The following is a 16134-nucleotide window of genomic DNA, read 5'->3' on the forward strand; positions in this document are numbered from 1 at the left end:
CCAGACCCTTACATTTATATGAAACATCTGGGCACCACTAAACTCTTTTCATGTGTTTGCCCTACAGTCCCATAAACAGTGCCCATAAATGTAGCCCGGTGCCCATAACCAGCTTTTCTTTCATGCTTGAGCAGCTAGTCCTTTTCCACAGAAAGTGGATTGGGTACAAGACTATACAGCTCATATTACACTTTTTGATAAATATAAGTTTTAGATCAGTAGAATATACAGCTATTCCAATGTGCATGGGAGGCAGTATTAACATACAATCTGCACTTACACCTGACTGTTTTATTATTGGAGTAAAATCAATACTGGACTCTATTAGAGTACTGTCTGAAGGGCTAAAGCCTCCTACCCTGACACATCGAGATGGTTTTTAACTCCCACAGGGGCAGATCTAGAGGGGAGGGGTTTGGGGGCTGAAGCCCCCCCCCCTTCACTTTAGGTTTTACTTGATCAATATGTTGAGGATTATAATGAAATTTTGTCTTAGCATAATTATATGATCACTATTAATGCAAATACTCATCAACCTACCTTATAAACATCTTTCCAAGATATTATCACTGGATTTATGCTAAAGGTTATGCAATAAGGACCTGGATCAGCATTGGAGGTGTACAAGATCGAGACACTCTAATAGAGCAGTCAATTTACTACTCTAATAGAACATCAGTTCAGCAGATACACAAGTTAGTTCTGCCGTATGGAATTTATCAATATCTGTCTGCACCTATACATACAATGAAGTGCATTGGTCTGTTTAAAAGGCTTGATTCATCTACTTGTGTAGTTATTATGTATATATGGCAATACTTACACAATTTCCATTGAAAATGCTCTCAGATTCAATCTCGTATTTCAGAATTTTCCACTTTCAACATTATTATTCTAACATGCATCTATTGTTGTGCAATTTTGAGAGGGTGCATCATATGCTTGGTTGTCTGAACCTACCCAAACCTAATTTCCTTTAACAAATGCTGCAGAGAGCCATACTATAATCTAAAGGCAGTATATAAAAGTCTGCCTACTATATGCATTTTATGTGGAAATGTCTCCAAATTGCAGTATTTCAGCATCTATTTTCAGTTCAAAAATTTCCTGAGGTGGCATTCCCCCAGACCCCTAGTTCCAGCATGCTTCACATGCTATAGGAGGTGTACGTCACACACCTCCACCCAAGAGATTAGTACCTTGACTCCCCCATCCTTTTAGAAACCCTAGTGCTTGCCTATGTTAGCAAGTTGGCCTATACAATTGTTAAAGTCAGTTGAGATGATGATGATGGACTACAGTAGAACCTCTCTTAACAAACTCCCCAAATTAAGGACACACAATAGAAAAATCTACAAAGATTTTGGTCCCAACAGGTCTTTTCAGTTACCTCTGAACTTAAGAGGTAAACCTCTATATTACAGCAAAAAGTGTTCAAAAATTCTGGGTCCCAAAATATCTGTAATAGAGAGGTTCCACTGCATGATTTTATCTGAATGACCAAATGTAGCTAGGTGCAGCAATGCTGTTAGGGAGTCCGGCATCAATAATAAGTGACCTAAGTGGTACAGTGGCATCAGTCAAGCAGGCTAAAATGAAACCATAGTTACTAGCAATTCATGCTATCACAAATGTAGTTGGGCTAGTTAGTTTGGTCACCTCAGCACTAAGACTAACTTGATATGCTTTCTATAGCTGTAAAACCGGGAGTATATTGTCTTGAGCAGCAGCTTACCTGAAGAAAAAAAAACAACAACATAAGGCCAACCTCATGCTGATGCCCTCGTGTAGTTTATTTTACTGTCGCTGGTGTTATCCAGCTGTCCAGCACTTGACAGCCAGTGCTGGGGTTGGTGGCAAGGGCATTCCATCTAGCCCGGAGAAAAAAAAACCTCATGCTCACGTGACCATTTATAGTAACTAACTTCTCTATGGACTGTAAGTCTAGTCGTAATGCTGCTGATCATTGCAGCATTTCAACACTTCGTGTGAGCCGGCAGCTCCTTTGGGCTTTGGCACGTGATCACGACTAAAAAAAAATTAAGTTGCAGATGGATGTTCCCCTTGCCCGCCCTTTCCAGAAGTGAAGAGCTCGGGTGACAAATTGGGTGAAATGTTACCTCTCCGAGTGAAAAGAATTCTGTTTATTCCATTAGTGCTCTCCGGGTGTTATCTATGGTACGATAAGCAAGCGCTTCAGGACCTCAAGAAGAATCTTCAGAAAGCAAGGAATTGGGCTAACGACACGGGAGATTTGGTAGAACCTTGGCTGCTTGTGCTGATCACTGCTGCAGTTGTAGTGTTTGGCTCAAAGTTGTACTCTTTCGTGTACGGGCCCTGGCAGTATGGGCGGTGGATTACAATGAAGCGGACATTTTTTCTTTTCTTGAGGAAGATTCCTTTCATTGAGGCTGCTAGACAGAAGAAATTAAGAAAGATAGTAACAGGCCTAATAAAAGATGGTTTTATGCCTAAGCCAAACGAGCCATTCAACACGGCCCTACCAGAGAAGGGATGGGACGAGAAACGAATAATGCAAGAGCTGGACACCTATGATGATGTACTGGGAACTACTGATTGGGAGTCTGGGTATGTTTCCGGGGGAGTGTATAACGGATCACCAGAACTGACTGAGTTGTCATTGAACGTGTTCAAACGTTATGCTTGGACCAACCCACTCCACACAGATCTGTTCCCACAAATCAAAAAGATGGAAGCTGAAGTTGTTTCAATGGCAGTGAAGATTTTCAATGGTGGGAAAGATGCTTGTGGAACTATGACAACAGGTGGAACAGAGAGCATTCTTATGGCAATGAAGGTGTACCGTGAGATGGCCAAAGAGAAAGGTATAACGATGCCCGAAATTGTTGCTCCTGCAACTGCCCACTGTGCTTTTGATAAAGCTGCTGATTATTTCCAAATGAAGCTTGTAAGAGTTCCAGTTAGTGATAAATCATTTACATGTTCCGGCCGAACCATGGACCATTACATAACCTCTAACACCATTGTATTGGTCGGCTCAGTTCCACATTACCCTCAAGGAGTGATCGATCCCATTGAGGAGTTTGCGAAGGTTGCACAATATCATGGAATATATGTGCATGTTGATTGCTGCCTTGGGGGATTTCTAGCTCCGTTTGCAGAGAAGGCTGGCTTTAATATTCCAGTGTTTGACTTCAGGATTAAAGGCATCACCAGTATTTCAGCTGATACACACAAGTATGGCTTTGCCCCAAAAGGGTCATCACTTATCTTGTACTCCAATCGACAGTTGCGCATAAAACAGTTTTTCTGTGCAACAGAATGGCCAGGTGGAGCATATGCATCACCAACGATGGCTGGGAGTAGGTCTGGAGCCATTATTGCCTCTACCTGGGCTACCATGATGAAGTTTGGTGTAGAAGGATATATCGAATCAACTAGAAAAATCATCAGCACTGCACAGAAGATAGAAAGTGGATTAAGAAATATCCCAGGCTTATATGTGATGGGTAAACCAGAGCTGAGTGTCGTTGCTGTCAGTTCAAGAGATTTCAACATATACCGGCTGGGTAATGAAATGAAAAAGAAAGGATGGCACCTAAACGATTTACAGAAACCAGCTGGCATGCATCTAGGAGTTACAATGCTCCACACTCAAGAAGGTGTAGCTGAAAGGTTTGTAATGGACGTTAGGCAATCAGTGGAAGAGATAATGAAGGACCCAGATGTACCATTAGAAGGGATTAGTGCACTATATGGAGTGGCACAAAAGATCCCAGATAGAGCTGCTGTTGATGAACTAATTTATTCATATATTGAACTCATTTACATTGCAGAAAAAGATAAGCTTTCCTACTTCTAAGGGTTGATCCGTGCAAGCTTGTGACAATGTTTCAGTGAATTTTGAGTTTGATGTTAACACACTGTACTCCAGGGTGGATTATTTGTATGGTATTAATGAACCAGATTGATGCAAGAGTGCGTGCCTAGTTTTATTCATCTAGAGTCATTAGGCGCGTGCATAATCATTTTTCAAATAGATGCGCGATGGCTCGTGCGGTGTTGTGTGTACCGAATTTTTCAGAAGGAAGAAACAAGGATGTAATGGATAGTATATCTAAAGCGATATCTGAGACACCCGGTTGTTCGCTACTTGATATTTCCGCTGGCGAATCTACAAACAGAAGCGTGTATACTTTTGCAGGCACCCCAGAAGCTGTTGTACTAGGCGCGCTTAATAGCGCCAAGGTGGCCCACCAGCTCATAGACATGAGTAAACACGAAGGTAGGCTTCACTTTTGCATAGTACCAACTAATAACTTATGATTAATGCCTTTTATTTCGGACTGAACTGACACAAACACATAGCAAATGCACCAGCCAAAAGAATGTCACCTCAGCAACGCAGTCTGCACATTTGATGTGTGTACTTTACTTCCACCTAGGAGCCCCTATATCTCCATCAGTGAATATGCATGTGTTGTAAAGATCTACCAATTGTAATATGTAGTGATTACTTTAGGAGAACATCCAGCAATTGGAGCAATGGACGTGTGTCCATTTGTGCCTATTAGTGGAGTGACAATGGAGGAGTGTGTACAGTGCTCTCAAGAGTTTGGTCAACAACTTGCTAAGGAGTTAGGTGTCCCAGTCTACCTGTATGAACATTCTTCTGATAAGACCTACCGTAAGACGTTACCAGATATCAGAGAAGGAGAGTATAAAGGACTGTCTAAAAAGGTAACTATTGTAGATGCTATCTGCCTATTTCCCCCAACATTATTATGAACTCTTGCTTGTATTGTAAATGTGTTTCTGTTGTATGAATAAAGTATGAAAACTGGTTGGTTATTTTCGAAAGCTTTATTATATCAGAAATGGCTATTTAACATTTGGCTGTTATGTAGAGCACCTTTAAAAGATAGTATTTGCTTTTCTGCTAGTTGGAGAAACCAGAATGGGAACCTGATTTTGGTCCTGCCAAGTTTGTATCAAGCTGGGGTGCCACGGTGACTGGTGCAAGGGATCCCCTGGTAGCATATAATGTCAACTTGTTAGGCACAAAGCAGCAAGCTAACCGGATAGCACTGGACATCAGAGAGATTGGGCGAGGACCTAAACAGGTTAGAGAGTTAGATACTTATGTGTGTAGCTACTGTGCAGATATATATTTTTCTCTTAATGAAATAATGATGTAAGTCTGTGCAGTTACCAGTTGCTTAGTGACCACCTCATTAATAAGGCCACCATGTCTATTTGTTGAATATTTTTTTCAGATTAAAAAATCTTTTACACTCAAGAACTTAAGGTCAGTGTATGTATCTTTATAGGAATGTCTTTTTGAAAGAGTATAACAAAGCCTCTGTACTATTTAACAGGAGTGCTCTTGTAATATGTTTTTGTAGAAAAGTTACCTTTGCTTTTATTTTGCACCCCTTAGCCTGGCACCTTGAAACACTGTCGTGCCATTGGCTGGTATTTGGAGGAAAGAGATATAGCACAAGTCTCTATCAACCTTACCTGTCCTTCTGTCACTCCACTACATGTAGCTTATGAGGAGTGTGTCAAGCAGGCTAAGGTATGTAAGCTTGCTTATGATATGTTTGTATAGTTGTGTGTGTGTGAGTGTGCATGCGTAATGTTGTAAAGTATGTGCATGTAGGAGACTGGGGAAGCAAATGCCCAACTTTTCATATCTTGCTTAGTAGGTTTGGTCCAGTGTACTTTCTCCACTGTCATGCATAGTACCGTATAACTTAAATATTTAAAATTTTCGAGGTTGAGCAATGTTACCTAATTAAGGATTTGCAAACAATCTCAAAATGTATCAGACTGTAATGGAGGTCTAAACATTTCAAGGATAAAATTTTCGCTGTTAACCAACGAAAAACTTGAAAATCTGTGAAAATTTTCTTCCTCAAAATATTTAGACTATACGGTATGTTTGCTTTTTCATGTTTGTATATCTCTTCCTATACATACACTTTCATAGCTTACATCTTTAGTCATGACTTGCCATCATCATCACTCTAACTATTTTAGGTGCTAAATCTTCCTGTGATTGGTTCAGAAATAGTTGGTCTTGTTCCACTCCAACTGATGCTTGCAGCAGCCGACTACTACATACAGAGGGACAACTTGTTTATAGCTCATGAACACCAGAAGATTATGCTAGCAGTGGATAGGCTTGGGCTAAACCAGCTGGGAGAGTTTGACGCAAACAACAAGATCATTGAGTACAAAATGCAGTTGAAGAAGGACGGGAAACTGGTTGGGTCTACCGTGAGGCAGTTTGTAGAACGAGTTGCTGCTCGGAGTACGACCCCTGGTGGGGGTAGTGTGAGTGCCTGCATCGCTGCCATGGTGAGCAATGTGAAAAGAACCTCGTGTATTAAAAATGCTTCACTAAAGGTGGAATTATAGTAGCCCTTAGTATACAATTTAATGAGTAGACTCCATGTCACTTCTCTCATTTTAGAGTGATTTTAAGTTTAAGGTGTTGTTGATGCCTGTTGTGTTGTGTAAGTGTATAGTGCTTTGTTTACTGTAGGGTGCTGCATTGGGAGCGATGGTTGGCTGGATGACGTATGGCTACAAAAAGTTTGAATCTGTTGACATGGTAATGAGAAAGGCCATACCACCTCTGAATGATGTCACCCAGAAATTACTTCCTCTAATAGACATGGACTCTGAGGCTTACACTAGTTATGTGGAAGCTACTAAACTGCCTCACAGAACTGAAGAAGAAAAGGCAAAGTGAGCTCAGTATAGTGTGGGTAGTCAGGTGCAGAAGTCATGATGCATGGCTATTAGCAGGAAGCTTTGTTGTAATGGTTTTTCCTAGAAACTGCTGAATGCCTGTCATTCCTTTGTTAATATTTTCTCATGTAGGAGTTGTGGATCTTAACTTTAGGTTATAGCTGGTAGCCATTATGAATGGTAGTCAATGCAGTACTACAGATATGTAGCATACTTTAAAAATAATGGAACTTTGGAACCAAGAATTTTTAGAGGCTGTCATTTTGAAAAGTAATATGTGCCTTAAAAGGAGATCCTGAAATGCAAACAGTTAGACAGTGTACAAACTATTAGACCCCTGAAATATCACACTTTTAGAATGGCCCCTTGTTGTCTGGAATAGTGGTTTGTAATATCTGTGGTCCTTTTGAAAGAGGGTCCATTAACTTGTACTGTGTATTTTGTGTACATTACAGGAGAAATGCTGCAATGGATGTTGGTCTAAAAAAAGCTGCTGATGTTCCCATGTCCATCATTAGAATAGCCAACCAGTGCTGGCCACACCTTGTCAGTTTAGCAGAGCATGGAAACATCGCCTGCAAGTCAGATCTGCAGGTCACTAGTCCCTCCCCCAGCAATGTTTTGTATGTCACATGTAGGTCGGCTGCAAGGCTTTGTTGACTGGGATACAGGGAGCCTTCCTCAATGTACAAATCAACCTCAAAGATATCAAGGATCAGGATTACTGCTCAAAGGTACTACAGCATCACCTCTAATCCAACCTTTTATAAAGCTGGCTTAGGTAAACCAAATAATTTATTCAGTTGAGTAGAGTTGGTTACCATGGCAATCTCACCAGTGGCAGTGCTTGTATGGTTCTGACACACTTCAGTTAAAAAATTCATTAGCTGAACAATTTTGGCTTTTCATACATCATACAGCTTCTAAACTCATGACATAGATCCCAATTCTTTGCTATTCGTGAAATTTGCCAGTAAACAAAGAAAATGCACATCCAAAATAAACAACAATTACAGTTGTTCAGGCACAAACTGTAGCTAGGATGTTAGTGTAGTGGGTGTTTTATTAGAGTATTTCCTGTCATGTTGACCGCCTTAGTAGGGATGTCAAACCCCACAAAAAAAATTTTTTTTTTCTCATTTAAAAGTGGCTGAGTTGTGCATCTTGCAGACAGTTTAGGCACTAGAGTATTTTGCTTCATTATAGCATAGGATTATAGTGATGTCTTGGTCAAGGTAGCAGGCTAGTTTTGTCAATCACCACGTAAAACAGTGTTAGTTTATCAATAGGGTGGTTTTCAGTCTTGAACTGCATCTCCCAAATGTCACTTGTTTTCTACCAATAGTGGTCAATAGAGAGAGGTCTGGAGAACTATCTATTGTTTTTGTACACGATATATTACTGGTTATTACAAGTAGCAAACCTATACTAGTAGTTTCTACAAGATCCTTATGGATTTGTCACACTTTTAAAATAAAATCTGACATACCTATCAAACTCAAATTTGTGTTTTACAGAAGTTCTAGTGTTCTGCTCGAGTCTCATCCCCAGCACTAATATGCATACTGTGTATTTCTCACTCCACAGATTATGACAGAAGCAAATGAAGCTATGCAAACAGCAGAGAAATTGTGCACAGAGGTGCTTGCTAGACTGGACGAATGTTCTACCAAGTAGCCATGCAAACATACCACCAGTGTTCATTTCATTTCACGTCTACAAAAAAACAAAACACCTAATTAATGATACATTATGTTGCAGGTTAATTACATTATTACAGGGTTATGATTTATGAAATAATCAATGGAATAGTTTAACTGTGTGGAATTAGCTAGACGGAGCATCATAGCCACTTGAATGTCCCAGGGAGTCTTCACTCATCAATGTACACTTCACAGGCTGCAGGCAGCCTGTTTTACTGGGACTAGGTGGGATAATAAACTGACTAAAATCATAACCAGATGGCTGCTCCACTGATGATGTTGACTGCTGGTGCTTCTCCGATGGGGAATCGAAAAATATCAAATTTGTATTTTGCAGAGCCTGGAAAACAGAAAGAGCAATTTAAAAATCAACTCTCAGAGGTAGTTGTGACTTAAAAAAAGAAAACAGAAAAGCTCACCTTGTTTTGTTTTAATACAACTGTTTCTTCTTCTGAACAAGAACTCCGGCTAACTGTCGACCTGCGACGATATTTGCTGGGTGTTTTACGTGTTGAGCGTCGGACATGGGTGACCAGACTGCAGGTGTCATCAACTAAAACAACGCACCCAAGTGTAATACCACTACCAACTGGTACACGTGTACACACAAAAACTTACAATTCAACATACATTGTAGGGATTGTGACCAGATTTCACAAAATTGATCCAAATTGCACTCAATGGGCAAAACCAACCACATTGTCCTTGGGCCTCTAAATAGTGTAGAAACCTTGTTCATTCTGACCATAATATAGATTGATGCTTGAACAAATAATCTGGAGGTGAGGCTACCCACGCTCTAGAAAATTTCCTAGGTGAGAGAAAGTGCAAACTGTGTGCTAGCATTGGGATTTATCCTAAGTCGAGTTGATCATGTCAGTACCACTGCAATGGTGTGACATTCATGACAATACTATGCCAGGCTAGAATGATGCTTGTCTCGCCCAGAAAATAAGCTATTAAGAAACAAACTGTGGGTGCTACACCGGACTTAATGTTATTGTGTGAACACGCATCTCAACTATCAATTACTGTCTGAAAAGTAAAATGGCTGTAGCACAAGATTTATCCTTCGAGTTTATTATACCAGCGCCACATCATGCTGGACATCGATGTCCTAAACACCTAGACTATTTGAACGCTAACAAGAGTACAAAATAAGAGAGTGTGCTACCAAATAGACTCCCAAAAGGCACTGAATCAAGTGATGATACTGATGTGCAGTCCCATAGACCATATTCCAAATGACGTTACACAAATTTTCTATTTGGGGGACTCTTATATTTTCGAGTATTATCACCAATGGCGATAGAGATTTCGAAGATTGATATAGAGGCTAATGAACAAGATATCGAGGTGAAATTACCAGGTTTGGTTATTACAGCAAAGAAACAATAGTATTTCTTCTAAACTTTGAAAACCAGCTGAAAATTTCTAACCCGGCATTAGAGAATAGATTTTATACCCTTATAACTGTACCTGTTAGTTTTAGGTCAATATCTTCTTCCAGGATTGAATAGTGATTTGAATCTTATTAAGCTCCATTGGAACTCTCAATCGAAATTGTTAGAATACCCCAAATAGCCGCAGCCATTTATTTTGTGACGTCATTTGGAATATGGTCAGAGGAGGTCGGCAGCGATTAAGTGCCTTTAGAAATTAATTACATGAAATTCGATATTCTGGGATGAAATAAAATGTGTGGAGTATGTAACAAAGTGTGGCATCATTGTTTTGTTCACAAGAATATACATACCTGGTAAGTGCTAGAAGATACGTGTCAAAGAGACTTATATAATTTCCCTTGAAATCTAGGGTTTTTTACAAAACAAACTACATCACCTTAATGCTTACAAGAAGCGCAATCCGTATATCGAACAACCCCCCTGTCACCCCCACCATTTGCTGGCTTTTGTATTGTGACTATTGAGGCTCACGTGAAATTTCAAGCCAAAATATGCAATTAAGGTAATAATTTAAAGTAGCGCTTAAATCACTGCCGACCTCCTCCGGAATATGGTCCATTGAACAAGCCTTTCCCTTGACTGTAAGTGTTAAAATACAATAAAAATATCCTTAAGTTTACTGACAACTTGCAACTTGACTCAATGTGTTTGTGAGGGCTATATTGAGAGTTGGGACACTCTTTTACCAACCATTTAGTAACCGAAGACATCAAAAGAAATATTACATAAAATTTTCTAAATAACATTTGAGAGCTACTTGAATGTCCATTTCTGGCCGTGCTAAAGCACCTGGCTTAACAAGAGCAGTGATATAAGGGTGGATGGTCTTGAACAACTGGTCATATTTAAAAATATAATGTTTTGCTTATTATAGCTGGTGGCACCACAAATATAAATTGTCTGTAGCCCACAATTGTTATCTACATCCATTTTAACATCCTCCACCCTATATGATTGCTACACAGAGACAAATATAACGTTCTGCAGTAGACTGATCATCCTATCATATGCAGGCTTAATTGGTTGTCATGTGGTAGGACAAAGTGGGACAATTCACCTAAGAGTTGTACATGGATATTAATTCTTGTATCAACAGTTCACATCATTCATTGCTCTTGTTGTGAGCTAACAGCTGTTGCTAGCCATAAACCAAACAGATAAACTGTATTCCTTAGGCTCCATCCCTTTTCTTTTGATAGCTAGGGCACCATGTCTTAGCAAACTGATTTATGATCGGACACAGAGGCTAAATGGACAGTGACTGACTGTTGTATTTCTTAGCTACGTACATTCAAATTTCTCTTATTCAGCATGAAACTCAACAGGCAGTTATTTTGAAACTGATGAACCTCTTGTGAAAATTTTATACAAGAACTCGTGGGAGTTACAATAGATTGCAAAACCGTTGTCAGCCTTTCGCTGGTGATATCATGTGAAAACAGCCAATCATATTTCAAAAGAATTTGATAGGTATCAATGGTTGGTTTTCACGTGGTTTTCAAATCACTGTATGACTAAAAATTGTTTATTTTGAATGCAATCTGAATCAGTTTTCCAAAACCCAGTAAGGCAAGGCAATAAAACTAGATATTCTCCATTATGAGCTCTTACTAGTATAGTAAAACTACCCTTAACTATATATAAAGTACACAGTAGAATACAACAACCTCCATAATAATGAGAAATATGGTCCCAACTGTTGGGTTCCACACATTTTTCAAACCTTCATTGCAGAGCAAAAACAACAAAATGAACTCACTCTTTTTCTTTTTGGGTGTGGTAACTTCAAGCACAGCCACAGATGATATGACCTCGTCAAACACACTGTCCTCGGTTGTATGCATAGCATCATCTTCCTGCATCGTATTGGTGCTGTCCTTTTTGGCAGCAGCCTTCATTTCTTTAAGACGATTTCTTGCTGCAGCCCTTTTCTCTCTCTGCTCAGCAAGACGCCGCTTCTGTTCTTCTGTCATCTCAGTCTCCACTTTCCTCTTACTAGCAACAGCTGCTCGCACTTTCTACAGTAGAGGCAGAACAATAATAAAGTTTTGTGTTACTGAAATAGTACCTAATTTTTGTATGGATACAGTCCCCATACTACGGACACAGCTATAGTCAGTAAATAGTATTTCCATATTGAAAACCACACTTAACACAATGACATACAATTAATATTATTTTGGAAGGAATACAATATTATATGTGGCCTTATTTATAACTACATAATATAACCTTTTCTATAGCACAAACAATAACAAATAGTTGCCAATTGTCATCACATGATGTCATAGATTACCTAGCAACTAAACAGTTAACAGGTCAATACCATAGGTTAAAACATTGCAGCTATGACCTCTATCCGAAATGACATCACAAACATAAAATGGCCTCCAATAGTAGGGGGGAACTTTAATATTTTCGAGTACAGACGCCTATGGAGAAAATTTTTTGATAGGTCATATTTCAGACAAGAGAAAAGATACGGAGTTACAGCCAACAGGTATGGTTATAAAACATTACAATAAACCATTTAAGTGACTTTTGGAAGCTTTTTGGTTGTAGATTTAGGCTATAGTGTTAAGTTCGTCCTTATATTATTTATAATCATACCTGTTAGAGCTCCGTATCTTCTATCTGAAATATGATCGAACAAAAAATTTTCTCCACAGGCATTTGTACTTGAAAATATTAAAGTGCCCCCACTATTGGCGGCCATTTTATGTTTGTGATGTCATTTCGGATAGAGGTCGTAACTCTTTCAAAAACATAATTGTGTTGATGTTGGTATACTCTTCTAGGTGTAATAAGGTACAAGAACACAAGATGATTGGGAGGTCCCTATTATATATATACAACTGGGTAAAGTCTAAAGTGTGCCTTGCTGAAGGAAACAACTGGGCATCACAAACCTAGGATATTGTGATTACCAGGATGGTGCTCTTATCACTTAGCTATGTACTATGTTGCTGCCACACGCAAGAACACAAAAGAAGGTATGCCATACCTTCACAGGTTTCTTCCTGGGCACAACCTCCTGTATTACCCAACCATTTTTCTCAAGATCATCAAGTTTGGAAAACTTCATATTGACATCGTCAACTTGACATGACACCATATCCCAGAAGCCTTGCAAATCATCAGGAGTAGTCTTCCTCTCAGCACTGTCATCCTACAGAGAATAAAACAAACCATAATCACTATTTAATAAAAGAAGACTTAGAAAGTGGCAGTTGGCATTAAAAGTGGTGATTGAGACAAACCTCAGCACTGTGACAAAGTCCCAGGAATTGCTTCAATTTCTTATTTACCAACAGCTGTGCCTGTCCAATGGCAGTTCTAATCTGTCCAAGAACTAGATACCAAAAAATACACAAGATCACATAACACAAGGAAGAAAACCAAACCATCCGGTACCCCAAACTAGGATGTGCACACCATAATTTCAGAGGTGAAGCCAACTGTCATGCATAGCTAGGCACACAGTAGCCACAACTGATACCACAAAATTAAAGTTGTTTACCTTCCTCATTATTAGATGAAGCTGAACTGTTCAGTTCATCGATCTTCTTCTCCCATATCACACAGAGCTCTGTTAACCGACTTACAGTCATGGAATGAAGGTCTTTGAATCGCTGCACTTCTGGAGACTTTGGCACGGCACCCGCAACTCCACTAACAAGCATAGCTGATGAGTCCTCGCTTACTACTTGGTGCTCGCCTTCTGTCTTAGCGTCCTTGTTATCGGCCTGATTTCCTTTGTCCTCTGACCCAGAGTCATCTCCATCACTGCTGCTGCTACCACTACTGTCTCTAGCATTCCCTGAGTCAGAATTATGCATAACTTTTTCTTGCTTGGAAGGTTGAAGTGGAACAGAAATATCATTACAATTGACACTGTTTGGATCTTGGAAAGCATTGCGCTTTACTGTTGCCAGCGAGTCCAAGGGAAGAACTTCCTCGCTCATTTCTTGCTGTGGTGTTTTCATTAAATCTTCAGCCGCTTTGTAGTGAAAGCATAGAGGACTAGGCGGACAGCCTCTTGATCTGGTGATATATGCGGTGTTGCTGCCAACTGTTGCTTTCATGTTGAAAGTAAATTTTGGCGACTGAATTATACCACTGTTACCAAATCGAAATGGACTAAGCACCTTATCAGTTTGAAATGCCTTTTCAAAATCTATGCCAGTCACAGCTTTTTTAGGCTTCTTAGCAGTGGAAATCCAAGCCTCATCAATCTGATGTTCTACCACTGGTTTTGCCTTTGAATTGTCCTTATTGTTAGGTTGCACTTTCTTCGTCTGAATTGCTTTTGACTTCTTTTGTTCAGGCGGAGGAGGTTTATTTGTAGGGTTCTTTCTATCTTTAATCACAGGTGGGTTTCTTTCTTTGACTGTATCCTTCTGTTTCTTTGGTACTACACCTATATAATGTCACACATATGAACTATTTGTTACTAACTTAACTCAAATTTCTTGCCTTGAGCACCATTAGGTTTAGTTTGCTTCTTGGGCTGTTGATTTTGAGTGGTTGAGAAAGCTTTGGTAGCATTCTTCATTTGAAGTCTTGTCAGTGGCTTACTGTTAACTGTATCGGCTGACTTGACGGTACATAGTATATTAGTGCTTCCAGCGTAGAATGGTTTGGGCTGTTTCTTCTTATCTTGTTCCTTCAAGCAGTTCCTTTTCTCTTGCCATTCGCGTAACTTTTGTAATCTGTCAGAGCCTTTGGGCGCAGTAGTTTTCTTCGTTACTAAAATTTGAAATCTAACAACTATTTAAGTGTAACGTGAATATACCTATTTCTTTCTGGGCAGGTACATTCGATTCCGTTTTCTCTTCTAATGGTATGCGCCTGTTACGCATCATGGTTTCTCGCCTCTTATCTTTACGCCTAGTCTCCACTGCCTTACTTCTTAATCCTCTCTTGAATTCGGCGTTGGCCTGATACTTGTACACTCCTTGTCTCTCCATCTTCTTGGTCAGAAACAATAAAAATTTTGTACTCTATTGAAATTCAAACTGACACCGCGTGATTTCATTGGATAGAATGACTAACATACGCGGAATATCACGTGAATTGTGTATTCGATAGGTATTCGAGCTCTCCTTCACAAGTTTCTACCTATGGTGAAAATGTCCGACGTCAAGATTAACAGGCCTGCAGTAATCTTCGTGGTCGTATTTATCCTACTAATATTCTTTTATGTGTTCTCGGGACGAATATCAGTATGGAAAAATGAAGAAACGGTCAAAATATCAGAGATTCTGTCAGCAGCGATTGATCTTGCAAAGCAAGGTGGCAAAAAAGTGGTGGAAATTCGAAACAGTGACAATGTCGATTTTAACCAACTATCAAAGGGCAAAACCAAGGAAGGTAAAGATGAGTTCGTCACTGCTGGTGACCACAAATCACACGAAATCATCACTTCTGGCCTTAAGGCTGGGTGGCCAACTTTAAAATACCAGTCAGAAGAAACTGACAACGTTATTGTACAGTCACTTGTCCCTCACAAGCACAACAGAGAAGTGAATAGAGTATTAGACCGTGATGAAGAGGTTCCACTTAGTGAGGTTCTTGTTTGGATTGACCCATTGGATGCCACGCAGGAATATACTGAAGGGAAAACTGACAAGTCACTTTTGAAGTATGTTACAGTGATGGTATGTGTTGTTGTGAAGGACATCCCTGTGGCTGGTGTCATATACCAGGCATTCGAGGAGAAGATGTACTGGGGCTGGGTTGGTCATGGTACATCAGACTCCGTCCATGAACTGTTGGAGCAAAGGAAGCAGCAGATGACAAAAGAAGGATCTGTAAATATAGTCATATCACGTTCACACAGTGGGGATGCTAAGAAATTTATTTCTACAGCATTTCCCGACTCCGGCAACACAAAAGCAACTGTAGATGAAGCAGCAGGATCTGGTTATAAGGTGCTGGAAGTCTTAAGAGGAGCTGATGATGTTTACTTCCATTTAACGCTGATCAAGAAGTGGGACCTGTGTGCGGGTAATGCCTTGCTCTATGCAGTTCATGGTAACATGACAACAAGAAATGGGGACGCCATAGATTACAGTTTTCAGGGAAATCCAAAGAATGAACATGGTGTAGTGGCTACCTTGGAAAAACATGGCTATTTTGTGAATAAGTTGAAGAAGTAAAAAATGATTTTATTTAGTATTTCAGTTATTTTATAATTACATCTTAAATATTAGTCAAGTGAA

At 39.7% G+C, this 16134-nt stretch overlaps 3 protein-coding genes and 1 pseudogene across 3 annotated transcripts; 3 read left to right on the top strand and 1 right to left on the bottom strand.

Moving 5' to 3' along the window:
- The first annotated feature begins 1960 nt into the window (after positions 1-1960).
- LOC136242009 (sphingosine-1-phosphate lyase 1 pseudogene) lies at positions 1961-3949 on the top strand (annotated as a pseudogene).
- LOC136242011 (formimidoyltransferase-cyclodeaminase-like) lies at positions 3932-8550 on the top strand. Its single transcript, XM_066033323.1, has 9 exons — positions 3932-4267; positions 4505-4722; positions 4926-5105; positions 5423-5560; positions 6025-6345; positions 6533-6738; positions 7197-7335; positions 7380-7475; positions 8329-8550. Exons 1-9 carry the CDS (start codon positions 4030-4032, stop codon positions 8416-8418), a joined length of 1626 nt encoding a protein of 541 aa, XP_065889395.1. The 5' UTR covers positions 3932-4029; the 3' UTR covers positions 8419-8550.
- Positions 8441-14957, bottom strand: LOC136242008 (disks large-associated protein 5-like). Its single transcript, XM_066033322.1, has 8 exons — positions 14706-14957; positions 14387-14659; positions 13431-14330; positions 13171-13262; positions 12915-13079; positions 11670-11928; positions 8864-8997; positions 8441-8784 (listed from the first exon to the last, which is right to left on the bottom strand). The coding sequence occupies exons 1-8, from the start codon at positions 14878-14880 to the stop codon at positions 8569-8571; spliced, it is 2214 nt and encodes a 737-aa protein (XP_065889394.1). The 5' UTR covers positions 14881-14957; the 3' UTR covers positions 8441-8568.
- LOC136242012 (inositol monophosphatase 3-like) lies at positions 14958-16124 on the top strand. The gene has a single exon (XM_066033324.1). The coding sequence runs from the start codon at positions 15034-15036 to the stop codon at positions 16069-16071; it is 1038 nt and encodes a 345-aa protein (XP_065889396.1). The 5' UTR covers positions 14958-15033; the 3' UTR covers positions 16072-16124.
- Positions 16125-16134: the final 10 nt, after the last annotated feature.

The sequence above is a fragment of the Dysidea avara genome, chromosome 13 (genome assembly GCF_963678975.1).
Source record: "Dysidea avara chromosome 13, odDysAvar1.4, whole genome shotgun sequence".
NCBI classification, from domain to species: Eukaryota; Metazoa; Porifera; class Demospongiae; order Dictyoceratida; family Dysideidae; genus Dysidea; species Dysidea avara.

Excerpts from the sequence above, each read along its gene's own strand:
- LOC136242012 (XM_066033324.1), top strand. The coding sequence starts at position 15,034 with ATGGTGAAAATGTCCGACGTCAAGATTAACAGGCCTGCAGTAATCTTC.
- LOC136242008 (XM_066033322.1), bottom strand. The coding sequence starts at position 14,880 with ATGGAGAGACAAGGAGTGTACAAGTATCAGGCCAACGCCGAATTCAAG. Across the intron at positions 13,080-13,170 it reads GACTTTGTCACAGTGCTGAG|GATGACAGTGCTGAGAGGAA; the intron begins GTTTGTCTCAAT and ends TATTCTCTGTAG. Across the intron at positions 8,785-8,863 it reads TTGTATTAAAACAAAACAAG|GCTCTGCAAAATACAAATTT; the intron begins GTGAGCTTTTCT and ends TCTGTTTTCCAG.
- LOC136242011 (XM_066033323.1), top strand. The coding sequence starts at position 4,030 with ATGGCTCGTGCGGTGTTGTGTGTACCGAATTTTTCAGAAGGAAGAAAC. Across the intron at positions 5,106-5,422 it reads TTGGGCGAGGACCTAAACAG|CCTGGCACCTTGAAACACTG; the intron begins GTTAGAGAGTTA and ends TGCACCCCTTAG. Across the intron at positions 7,476-8,328 it reads ATCAGGATTACTGCTCAAAG|ATTATGACAGAAGCAAATGA; the intron begins GTACTACAGCAT and ends CTCACTCCACAG.